Source organism: Micropterus dolomieu, linkage group LG21 (assembly GCF_021292245.1).
Source record: "Micropterus dolomieu isolate WLL.071019.BEF.003 ecotype Adirondacks linkage group LG21, ASM2129224v1, whole genome shotgun sequence".
Taxonomy (NCBI): domain Eukaryota; kingdom Metazoa; phylum Chordata; class Actinopteri; order Centrarchiformes; family Centrarchidae; genus Micropterus; species Micropterus dolomieu.
The window spans coordinates 16,591,396-16,604,552 of NC_060170.1; the positions used below are offsets into that span (position 1 = coordinate 16,591,396).

At 38.3% G+C, this 13,157-nt stretch overlaps 1 protein-coding gene across 1 annotated transcript in view; it reads left to right on the plus strand.

Moving 5' to 3' along the window:
- The window catches only part of rasgrf2b (Ras protein-specific guanine nucleotide-releasing factor 2b), a 73,402-nt gene that overhangs the window by 41,782 nt on the left and 18,463 nt on the right, over positions 1-13,157 (plus strand). The window contains exons 4-12 of the mRNA XM_046033982.1: positions 3,960-4,049; positions 4,190-4,326; positions 5,659-5,775; positions 5,939-6,018; positions 9,414-9,607; positions 9,708-9,817; positions 9,898-10,016; positions 12,571-12,731; positions 12,848-12,914. Coding sequence (XP_045889938.1) covers positions 3,960-4,049; positions 4,190-4,326; positions 5,659-5,775; positions 5,939-6,018; positions 9,414-9,607; positions 9,708-9,817; positions 9,898-10,016; positions 12,571-12,731; positions 12,848-12,914 — 1,075 coding nt within the window. The remainder of the gene's footprint in view (positions 1-3,959; positions 4,050-4,189; positions 4,327-5,658; positions 5,776-5,938; positions 6,019-9,413; positions 9,608-9,707; positions 9,818-9,897; positions 10,017-12,570; positions 12,732-12,847; positions 12,915-13,157) is intronic.

Below are 13,157 nucleotides of genomic sequence, written 5' to 3' on the forward strand. Positions count from 1 at the left end.
TTAAATTACATACCCACAGGAAACAATGAATGTGTATACTAAACAGGATGCATAAGACAAAAGCCAGCACCTGTGTGCATTTCACATAACACTGTTGACTCTGTAGTTGCTTTGGCTGATTTGATATTCAGTATGTTGGTGTTAAAGTTTGCTGTCTGCTGTAGTGTAAAACATTCTCAAATTGAGATATTACAGGTAAGCTATCCTGGCCATTCAAATGAAAACGAGAAACATGAATATCGCACACCATTTAGTATAACGTCATTATATAGACAGACCATCTCCCAGCATCCCCATCTGTGACTGACTGCCGGCATCCCTGTGTAGACGGCCTTTACAAAAAACACTATAGTATTACTATAAAGAATTACTATATAAATACCACAAAAAAACAATAAAAATAAAAATAGTAATATCACTATTACTATAACAATTCTATGTTTTCGTGGAACGCACATTAGAAAATTGGCTATGCTGATCTTATAGGGAAGTTATGGTTATATACTATACAATTCATTTAGTATACTCTCCAGGTGTACAAGAGGCAGCTCTTGAAACACACCCCAAGATGCTTAAGGCTGCCGCTATGCTATGCTGTAGATACATGAGTTGCTCTTCCTCTCTTGTATTCCTAGCCCCTTAAAACATGTTTACTGAAGTGTCATTTTGAACGGAAGTCTGGAATGAGTGTTAAAAAGCAACCAGAGGCGTTGCCAAATCAAGCAGGACTGAAATCCTACGTATCACAAAGTTTGATGGCATTTGTATCCTTTTTAAACATTAAGACATGTAATATGAAATCATTAGTTAATCACTATTACTACTACTTCATCACAAAGGTTAATTCACTTAAAAGTTAAAGGTACCTTGTGGAGTTTTCTTATGAACAAATAAATGCATGTTGATGTGTGTATCCTTGAGGTCTAACACGTGTGTCAAATGCATTTCCTTCCTCATGCAACATTTGCCAAGCTAAGTTCTTGAATATCTTAAATCGTACACAGTTTACATCCATATTTACTTCCTCTTTGCCTTTGGTGGCGAATTGCTGCATTTCTTGGGCATTAGGGGTGCCAATAGTTGATCAGTGGAATAAAATAAAACGTGTAGCAGGAATGTATTGCTTGTGTATTGCACACATGCTAAAACATTCAGCCATAGCGCTACAGGTGGTCAAAATCTCCACAGGGTAACTTTTAAGACCACATTTCCCATTGTCATTTTTTTGGTGACAAATTTTCTTTATAGCTCGCTCCCCAGCACACCCACACAGCTCTGTGATTACTCTCCTGCCATGAATCATGTGAAGAGTGATCGAAGGAGAAACACATGCATATAGGCTACCCTATATATATCTATATTTTTATCTATATCCCTATGGGTATGTAGTGTGTGTGTGTTTCTTCTCACAGCCGTGTTATGGAGGAGTGGGTGTGAACGGTACTCATTCACCTCTGAGCGTAGGAGGAGAAGCCCACCGCTCAATAAAGACAAGCCCACCAGCATCCTTACAAACAGCTGAACTATTATGCTTATCAAATAGACAATAAACACATTTCTGTTCCTCACAGCATGGCAAATCAGACGAACATGCTCACACAAACACAACTGACCTCCATAACATTGTTGATCAGAACTAATTACAATTCTCACACATACACAAATGACAGCAGGTAATTACTGGTTTATGGTAATTAGATCAATAGCTCTTATCTTTTCTGAAGTGAAATAATTGAGCTTACTTCGGATCCTGACATCACTGTCAAACTGCTGAAAAAAAGCTTGTTCTTCTCTTAGATTAGGGCTGGACAATAATGTGAGATTATTTATTAGTTTATTGTCTTTGACAGGAATGGTAGTGTAATGATATAATTGCTTTTCTTGTCCAAAGGAGTGAATCCAATAAAGTATTGAAAAAAAAAAAGAAAAGTTATTTAATATTTTGACACATTTACAGTTTGTTTCATGTAATCCAAACCTGTGTGATTTATTGCATTGAACATCAGTTTTAAAAACTGTACGTATGGTTTTGCAGTTTATTAATATTGTGATATTGATTTCAATCTTGTCTCCTAGCCAAAGATGTGTCTTTTTGGTAGGTATTTTTGGTAAAATAACTTAGTATTTGGGTAAAAATTATGAGTAAAGTAGCTTTGTTTAAACCAATTCATTAATTTTCTTCATGTAAAGTATGTTGAATTGTTCGCTTGCCTCTAGACAAATTTCACATCTTTGCTGCATCGTACGTTCAGTTGACCTGCTTTGCACAAAATGACATTCTAGGTTACGCTACCAATTAATTGGAGTTAATTAGTTTGAAGTGTAACTTAACCAAATTGCTTAGTACTTCAAAGGAAACATGGAAACTAGGAAGTTATTAGGAATTGTTTTTATATGTAATGCATCATTTAGTGTCTCTGTTGGACCAGATGAGAAGTGACTGATTTGTACATGTTCTCTTATGTGCCACATAGATGACCAAAAGGCACTGCAGAATTATTCTTATGGTACAGGTGCTTGATTGAAATTGGATTTTTGCCTGTGCAACAGTTGGCTCCAGGGAAAGCTATTTTCCTGTTGGCTAGCTGCTAACATCTCCATAAATCACATATCCACTGTCATTTTCACTTCTGTCTGTGCTCATCTGGACTAACCTGTTGCGCTGCTTTTAGTTGTAATTCTCCCTTGAAGCAACAAGTGTGGCGGACACTCCCCCCTGCTACACACTGTGATAATATCTCAGTGGCAGGATGCAGTGAGATCCGTTGATAATGAAAATGCTAATGAAAGACATTTTATATTAGGAAACATCTGCCTGTGTAATTGGACTGCTCGTGAAAAAAGGATTAGATTTTGAGAGCCAGTGTGCAGTTGATGATCCATCTCATTAAAACACACGCTTGTTTGTTTGTTTTTGTGTGTATGTGTGTGTGTTGCTCCGTATTTATGAATAATTAAACCAACTAGCCACTGTAACTGTCAACAGTTGGCAGACTCGCTCCTCTCCGCTGCCATTTGCATGATAGCCGAGTGAACAACAACTTTGGTTTCATCTTTCATGCTTTTCTCCCTCTGTGATAAACTGGCGTTGTCAAGAGGCCTGAAGGTAAAAGCAAATGGGGGAAAGTAATATAGTACGAGAGCCAGTCTAGAAAAATCTTTTACTAGATATGTTTGATGTTGGTCATCACTGTTCTTTAAAGAGAAGTGGTGCTATCTATTATTAGGTTTACAATGTGAAATGTGATTTTCTCCACAGCTTAATAACATTTTGTGTTGGCTTATTCCCTTTGTGATGTGTATCATGTTTGCCTCAGTTTTCAAACCTGGAAGATGACATTAAATTTGTGGTAGGCGGCTGGCTTTTCTTACCTGCAGCAAGTAAATGTCACATGTCTAAAGACTAATGTGACTCCGCTGAAGAAAGTATTTCGAGGCTGTAAAAAGTACTCAAAAATTGACATAATTAGATAGATTAGTTCTTTAAAAGGCCTTGATATTATGATTTCCATGGACTGGCTTCTGCTAGAAATAGAACATATTCAGCTGCAGGGGATTATATTTTGTCTTCACTACCTGCTGTGACTACAGGTGATCAGGCACATATAAGCTTTAATTTGGTTACTGTCACCAGCTGATAGCAGCCCTCCCCCACGTCATTCTCTCTTTCTGAATGAAGGCACGAGATTGTCAAAGATGAGGAAGTCTGATGTCTATCTGGTGCAATCGTACCAACAGTTCACTGAGCACACACTGCATGACTATCACTTATGCAACATTCAACCAAATGACTGTTAGTCCCTTTAGGAATATAATATCCTCATTGATTAAATCTTATCACTTTTTCACTATACCTCAGAAGACCATTGTTTCTCTTTAATGTGATTTTAATGTAATTTAACGTGTCTTCTTTGCAGACATTTTCACCCATATTATGTCTCATGATTTTTTCTTTAAAGATTGTTGCTCTGAACAAAACTAAGGAGCGAATGCGGCCTTACCATGTCAACCATGAAAATGAAGACCCAGATATAAAAAAGATCAAAAAGGTAAATCGATTATTTTCCGCCATCTTATTTCAAGTTGAAATTAGGTTTCATGTGTTTTTCTTTTCTGTGTTGTGCACAGTATGTGCGGTGTGCTCTGTGTGTCTGACCGTGTCTAAGCTACCTTGTTTGTATCTCTTCAGGTGCAGAGTTTCATGCGGGGCTGGCTCTGTCGGAGGAAGTGGAAGATCATTGTTCAGGACTACATCTGCTCTCCTCACGCTGAGAGCATGAGGAAGAGGAACCAGATCGTCTTCAACATGGTGGAGGCAGAGACAGAGTATGTAGATACATTATGCCTAGAGTAGCAGCACAGACTGAAGAAAAGCTGTCACTATTGTCAAGCTTTGCAATAGATGGTGAATCTTACTTACTGTAGATTAATGCTCAAGAACGGAGGGTTTGTTTGTTTACTGTAAGCAATATACAGTAGATCTGGCCGATATGATGATAAATGAGAAGACAGAGATTTTGTCAGCCTTTTATGTTAAATCATAAAAACTGGAGTAGATGTCATTTCAATATTTCTAGTTGTATGACACCATTTCAGACAATTATGCAAATCTGTGAACAGGACTGCATTCTGATAATATTGGATTTACAGGATTTTTGCACAATTGTGATGAAGGTCTTATTATTGCAAGTCAGGTCTTTAACAGATATTCCATCCCGATATATCACCTTAATTGAATAAAAAAAACCCAACTATTATCATGATATACTGTATATATAGTTATATACATATCTGTATCTATACTGTATGAAAACTATATATTGATAGTTAGAGAAAGTTAAAATATACACTGATAGAAGATTAGATAGAAGATCTATCTATCTATCTATCTATCTATCTATCTATCTATCTATCTATCTATAAATAGATATAAATAGATATCTCAACCATCTCTTCTGTACATGTGTTGGATTGAACTGAACTGAATCAGAGTCAGATGGTACTGTACTTGTCAAACAAAACTACCTCCTCCAGTTCAGATGCTGTAAACCAAATCAGTTATGCTTTAATGAATAAACATGACCTAGAGCTGGCGCTGGACAAATATAAAATATTTTTAAAAATGCAATATATTTGATGAAAGAGTAATCAGATTAATTGAGAGCTGAGACCTGGGCCCCCTTTCGAGATTTCCGAGTCCTGATTACACACAGATTGCAGGTGGTTGTAGCTTCACGTTTCACTACAGATTGTCGTTCAAAAATTGCAGATGATATTTCCAGTCCTGCAGGCCTCCCACATGCTTATGCATGGGTCACACGTATAGCATTTATTTTAATTAAAGAAACATGTCAGAATTATTTCATGTTGCATATCACAACTTGCATGTTGCAAATTTGGTGAAAGGTCATTAGTAATGTATGTACAACGAGGAGCAAATAGGGAGAGGCACTCAGAATTTATTACTCTCAGCTAGAACAAAATCAAAACATTCAGGAAATGTAAGACAAAACTGAAAATATATTGCATAACCCAACTATTAAATATTAACAACATCAATTGCCGGGAGTCTGCTTTACTGTACTGGTCTAAAGCCTGTTTGAGTCCCAGACATTAGGTAAAATGAGTATTGTTCTGTTTGTTTTTGTGTGACGACAGGTACGTCCACCAGCTCTACATCCTGGTGAACTGTTTCCTCAGACCTCTGAGGATGGCTGCCAGCTCTAAGAAACCCCCCATCAACCACGACGACGTCAGCAGCATCTTCCTCAACAGGTGTGTATGTCTGGGTAAATGTGTTTGTGTCCATCTTTACTTTTAATGAGTGAATCACTGACGTGCTAATTATGCAGGAGACAGACACTGAGGAATAAAAAAATAAATAAAATAAAGCCATTTGTCTTTTTGTTTTCACACTGCATTTACACTGTGTCTTCAGTGAGACCATCATGTTCCTACATGAGATTTTTCATCAAGGCTTGAAGGCGAGGATAGCCAACTGGCCAACTCTTGTGCTGGGTAAGCTGTTACTTAACCTCACACAATACTCAAAACACACAAATACACAGTCTGTGCACACACACACAAATACACACTCTGTGCGTGCGCGCACACACACACACACACACACACACACACACACACACACAACACACACGTCAGTCTTGACGTTTTACTACCCCATTCACGCAGATACACACACACGCTTAATTCCCTATCTTGTTCTGCAACGAGCACATTCATTGTCTTCACAATGACCACCCAGACCAGAAGGCATGCCACATATTCACCTCTTAAAACAGAAGCTCCCTTAATAGATAAGCATCACCAAGGAGACAGACTGCCGAAAGACACAACAGCTTGTGACAAATTCAGTATAAAAAGGGCAGAGTGATTCAACATGTCACCCTTATCTGACACTGTGCTGTAGGCTGACGCTGAATGTAGATTTTTGATCAACAATATGTTTGACATCAAATCAATTTCTGTAGTATTTTCGGTATAGACTGATTGCTTTCTGACATTGTTATTAAAATACAGAGTCTCCAATAAAATGTGCATTTAAATACTCACAGGCTATGTTGAAATTGATAGAAGCATCCATCTATGACTATTATAATGGAGGTTCTAATAATCTGTTTTTGCTTTTCTTGCATGGCTTTTATTCATTTATCTTTTTGAGGGCATGTCCATTGAACAGCCTGATGATAAAGTCATTTGGTTCTCTGCAGTGAATTAGGAAACTTGGATTTACTTCATCCAATGCTATTTCAGAATGTCCCATGAATGTTCAAATGAGGTTATATTTATTTTTGTAGATTTTGTCATTTATCTAAGGCCATGATGATGCAGACACTCAATCTGACAATCAGTCTTATCCCATTTCCCTTTAACATCAGGCTACCATAGCAACATCTTCTCCACCGCCTCTTCGATTTAGGTTGACTTGGATGAATTTATATTAGCAAATTAAATAGTTTTTCCTTTATTTTGACAATTTATTATTTACCTTGGCCTTATACCCTCATTATGAGTGGAGGTACGGTACACAGCTATGCAGCGAGCTGAGCACACCTCCAGTAAAGGTTGAAGACAGCAGTTGGCGTTTTTATTGGAAGCAATTAACAAACTGTGACAACTGTATTGGACAATTAGAAACAATGTTAGAACAAGGAGTGTGTTGCTCTCAAAAAGAGAGGCTAAATCTACATCTGTCCACTGCAGAGACTCTATTCAACTGGAGGAGGACCTAGTATAATATACTAACATTAAATAACATTAAACAAAAAGTTTCATGTTAGTATAATACTAATATATTTATAGGTTACGCTTTATTTGGCTAATGTCTGCCTACATATTGTTTATATTAGGCCTATTAGTAACATTTCAGCAGCTTATTAGTTGAGATTCAACAATTCAACTGATTCACAAATAAAACCGTTTTCTTTCTTGTTAAGGTTTGGTTAAGGCTTATGTTAGTGTATTCATTTTAATTTCATATAATGGTATCCTATACCTGCCACTGTTGACAAGCCAGCTGCTGCTCTGTCTCTTAGCTGTTGCTGTGGTGCTGAGGGTAATCACTGAGATGCAGTTTGACCAGTGTTTGTGTAAAGGACATTTAAGCTTTTATGAGCGACCAATGGTAGCATGCAAGAAGGTGGGACCTAAAGAGAAAGGTCAAAGCAATGCAAAAACGCACAAAATCAATGCCAACTGTAGAACGCAAAAGCCTAATCGAAGATATTTTGAGAGATTTAGAAATCCCGACCAGTCACATATTTTAGGTCCCAAAAAAGAGGACATATTTTCGCCTTAACATTAAATTGTAATAGGAAGTGCAAGGCAGTAATTAATCTAGTTAACATACACATAAAGTCCACGAGAGTTAATGTAAAAGTAAAACGCTATAACACTTAGCCCAACAGTAATTTAGACTTGAGCGCTGCTTTTGATACTGTCTCACTTAAGATGCTTCTTGACAGATTAGCTTCTATTGGCACTGCTTTGTCTTGGTTTAGGTCATATCTATCTGGACGCAGTCAGCGTATTCAATTAAAAGGTTTTCGATCAAGAACATCTATAGTCATTACTGGTGTTCCCCAGGGTTCTGTCTTGGGCCCGCTTCTTTTCATTATTTACATGCTCCCTCTTGGTTATATTTTGAGGAAATATGGGATTCATTTCCACTGTTATGCGGATGACACCCAACTCTACTTGTCTGCCAAACCCACTGGTTCTTTCACACCACAATCTTTGTCCAGCTGTTTAGCTGAAATTAAAGAATACTGTAATCTATCCTTTTTCACAGGTTAAAAGTGTGGGTGTCATCATGGATAGCACACTATCCTTTGAAGCTCAAATTAATAATATCACGTGGATTGCATACTTCCACTTGCGTAATATTAACTGTCTCTGCCCCTTTCTTTCAAATAATAATACTGCAGTTCTTATTCATGCACTGGTCACTTCACGTATAGACTACTGTAATGTTCTTTTCACAGGTGTTCCCTCCAAATTGCTACATAAGCTTCAGTTAGTTCAGAATTCTGCAGCTCGTGTTCTTTCTAGAACTCCTTATACTGAGCACATTTCTCCAGTTCTTCAGCGATTGCACTGGCTTCCAGTTAAGTATAGAGTTGAATTTAAGATCCTGCTTCTTACTTATAAGGCACTTCATAGTCTTGCACCCCAATACCTTACACAACTTCTCCATGTTTACACCCCTTCATGTGCTCTCAGATCTTCATCTTCAATTTCTCTTGTGGTACCCCGGATTCGACTAAATACCATGGGTGCCAGATCTTTTAGTTATGCTGCCCCCCGCCTATGGAACTCTCTTCCCCTTGATGTTCGCAATAGTGACTGCTTGTTGACTTTTAAAACGCGTCTTATCTGTATGCGGCTTGTTTGTTGTGTGTATTGTTTTATGCAGTGATCTGTATATTGTTTGTGAGGTGACCTTGGGTGTTATGAAAGGCGCCATTAAATAAAATGCATTATTATTATTATTATTAGTAATTTAACAGTTGCTTAGTTGTGTTAGCAGCACGTTAGTCTCAGACAGCTAACATAGTTTGCGGTAACTATCGCAGAAAAACTCAGTTCTACATAATCACAAATCAACAATCACAAAACATCTGTAATAAAAACAGTACCAAGAGATAATGCTCCAACATGAGCATTTGGGGAGTAGATAAAAGATGTTTATATTTGACTACTCATAGATGAAAACAAATGGTGGATGTAACAACACCATGGTTGTACTACTGTAGTGGTAGCAACTAAATGTATAACTAAAACCAACTGCTGGTGGGAAATAGTTTGTAATTTTATTCTTAGACTTACCCTCATGTGACTTTACATACTACGTACATACATATGTATTTATATGTGTTTGTTTTTGTTTCTAGCTGACCTATTTGACATCCTGCTGCCTATGCTGAACATCTATCAGGAGTTTGTGCGTAACCATCAGTACAGCCTGCAGGTTTTGGCCAACTGTAAGCAGAACAGAGACTTTGACAAGCTGCTGAAACAGTATGAGTCTAATGCCGCATGTGAGGGAAGGATGCTTGAGACCTTCCTCACATACCCCATGTTCCAGGTAGTTCATGAGCACCAGCACACACTAGTTTTTTAATGCAAACTCTTGCCTCCATCTATTGCGAACATTTTTTTTATGAATTGTTCATATATTTCAATAGATTCCTCGCTACATCATCACTTTGCATGAGTTACTGGCACACACACCTCATGAGCATGTGGAGCGCAAGAGTCTTGAATTCGCCAAGTCCAAATTAGAGGAACTGTCAAGGTATGTGTCTGGTTGTCACAATGTCCTTATACATCTTGACACTGAATACTGAACTAACTAGTGTGTTTGTACGTGCCCAGAGTAATGCATGACGAGGTGAGTGACACGGAGAACATCCGGAAGAACCTGGCCATTGAGAGGATGATAGTGGAGGGCTGTGACATCCTTCTGGACACCAGCCAGACCTTTGTCAGGCAGGGTAAGTAAGCTCACAGCATTGCTCACCAGACAGTAAAGCTCTGGAGGTTTTCCTGACAATATGATGCTCCTGCCTGTCAACCTGTGATCTGAAAGCACAGACACGGTACCTTGGTGGAGCTCAGTCACTGAATCATGGCATTAGACACTATAATACTTTCGACTGGAGAAGATTTTGTCAGGACAGGTGTCAGAAAATGGATCCAGACACAGACAAAGAGGCAGAAGCAGATGGGCAAAAAACAGGGCAAAATCACATGAAGCAAAAAGAGCTATACTTATCAAAAATCCAAAGTAGACCGTGCCATGTGTACCTCGTAGAGGTAACAAGCCCAGAGAGGAGAGCTGGGAATGCCACGCCTACAGTCACTCATTACACAGGGAGAAACAGACTGGTGACAGACAAAAACACAAGGAATGGGAAAACAGAGGATATATTATGGCTTGGGGCAGGGGTTGGCAAATAAGTCTGGCATTGGGCCAATGTTTTTTATTCACCATTTATATTCCATTATTTCTGTTATTTCCTGTATGTGATTAGCTCAGCTGGTAGTGTACAGGACTCCTGTTCAGGGAATTGTGTGTTTAATCCGTACTTGCTGTTAGTATCTTTTTTTTAACAAATTGATTGTGAAGAGATTGTATCTCTTCAAAACCGGCAGAATGATGTGTGATTTTATTTCAGAATTTTCTCACCAACATCTTGACAGTTGTAAGCGTTTTAAGTTTTGGTTTTAACTGACAAACCTATGCGGGGCTAGCACATGTGACATCACTAGCTTCACTTGTGGGAAGGTGTGTGGGCAGAGCCTCTCCCCAGTAGCTCAGTCAGTAAGTCACCTTCTCTAGAGATCTGAAGGATCCTGTGACATTTTAGTCTTATTTTTCTCTGCTTAAAGGTGTGCAGCTTAAACTTTAAATCTTGGAAACACAAAATCTCGCAGGTGGGTTGAACATTTCACCCAGTAGGCAAAATATAATGACGCTCTCTGATTTTAAGGTGATACTGAAAAAAACAAGTTTGTTTTTCCGCAATTATATCAAAGTCCAAATTATTTCATCACTTCAATCTCTTAAATCATGTGCGTCTGTTCTTCTCCTCTGAAAATGTCAAATGTTGCGTTTTTCGTGACTTGCTTGGATCCCGATCATTTATTATTATTTTTGCCGCTATCAAAGAAATCTGGCTGCTTTGGCCCGCGTGCCGCCTATTGCTGACAACTGGCTTAGGGGCAGATTATGACAAATTTGGCTCTCTGTCAACTTGTCAAGTGAAATGCAACACATTCTCATCTCAGGGCGTCAAATACTGATGCTTTGAGAAAGCCTGACAAAGCGTTGGTATTTTACACACAAGGTACCTTGAGTGTCCCTATGATATATATATATATATATTTCATAGTGCATATATATATATATATATATATATATATATATATGCAGTTTGGTTAGGTTTAGGCACCAAAACTACTTGTTTAAGTTTTGGAAAACATTGTGTTTTGGGTTAAAATAAGCACATTACATGACGGTGGAGGGGTTACATTGGAAAGCCCTGGACACTGAGGGAGTACCTTGTGTGTCAAATCTTTTGCCAGGTCTTTCTAATGAATTATTATCAAAGAGTTCAAAACAGAATATTTTACTTATTTAGTTTATTCACATTTCATATATGTTTTAGTAGTTTCCTACATGAAACTGTCAGATTAAACCCATTTCTCTTTGCTAAATGAAAAGCCTCTAAGCACTTGCACTGTAGCACAGTTGTTTGTTTAGGAGGGAAGCACTTCCAAGTTTTGATGACATCCAGATCTTGTTATTAAGGACTTTCAATGCACATCTTATATATAAGTTGCTTTAGGCAAACAGTGATGCCGTTTTTAATGTAATGTAAAATTATGCCAGTTCTCATTCTTTTACAGTGGAGATAAACAAAATGAATGTGGTGTCTGCCAACGTTTTAGTGTGACGTCACAGAGCCAGAATCAACAGTCTGCCTAATCTTACAAAACTAAGTCCTTTTTGATCACCTTAATCTCAAATGAACTTCATAAATTGTATTTTTCAGCAACTGCTTTAAGCGACACGTGGTTGGAGAGACAGACAAAGGCTATCTAAGGCTAAAAGGATATATGACTCCTGATTAGTCTAGGTCACTTACTCAGATCAAGTCAATTTTCCATTTGAGGTGCTCTAAACATACAGAGTGTGCATACCTGCTATGTGAAACATATATGGCATGCTGCATTACGGCTGCACAGGAGAGCAGATTGTTATGTTCCTACTGCAGTTGAATCACATGTCAAGTGCTGACACCAGTTTTGACTGTCTGTTTTTATTCCTTCAAGCAGAGATACAATTATTGCCACTGAATCTTAGGTGCTTAATCATCTCCTCTGTCATTTTTTTTTCTCCATCTGTCAGTGTGTGCAGAAATTCACTATTGTTGCTATACACATGCATTTTTGTTCCACTTCAGATGCTTAGTAAACGCAGCCCTCAGCTTAGTGTCAGCTTAATGAAATGTAATGTAATCCTGTGCCGGTCCTGCTCCTCAGGCTCTCTGATCCAGCTGCCGTCGGTTGAGCGAGGGAAGCTAAGTAAGGTCCGTCTAGGCTCTCTCTCTCTAAAGAAGGAAGGGGAAAGGCAGTGCTTCCTCTTCACCAAACACTTCCTTGTCTGCACACGCAGCTCTGGTGGAAAACTGCACCTTCTCAAGGTGAGAACCCCTTCACCTCAGTAGTTTAAGTAGATCTCAGAGAGGAAATACATTTTTTAATTGATACAAAATGCCAATAAACTGTTAAACTAATATTTGCTATTAAACTCTTGCAGCAAGGTGGAGTTTTGTCCCTAATTGACTGCACACTCATAGAGGAACCAGACGCCAATGACGAGGAGTGTAAGTTTTCTACATCAATGAAGCAGTGTGTCCACATTGGCAGACACACAGGCAGCTCTTATTGGCTCATTCAGGCCCTTCAACATTCATAGGGGTTAATTGGTGTCAGATGATAAGTGTCTGGAAATTACTTCCCTTTAAATATCAGATGCTCACCCCTTTAAATGTCAGGTTTTGGTCATTTGACATCACAGGTTTTTTTCTGAGCATTTGCAAATGGGGAGATTGATAAAACAACTACAC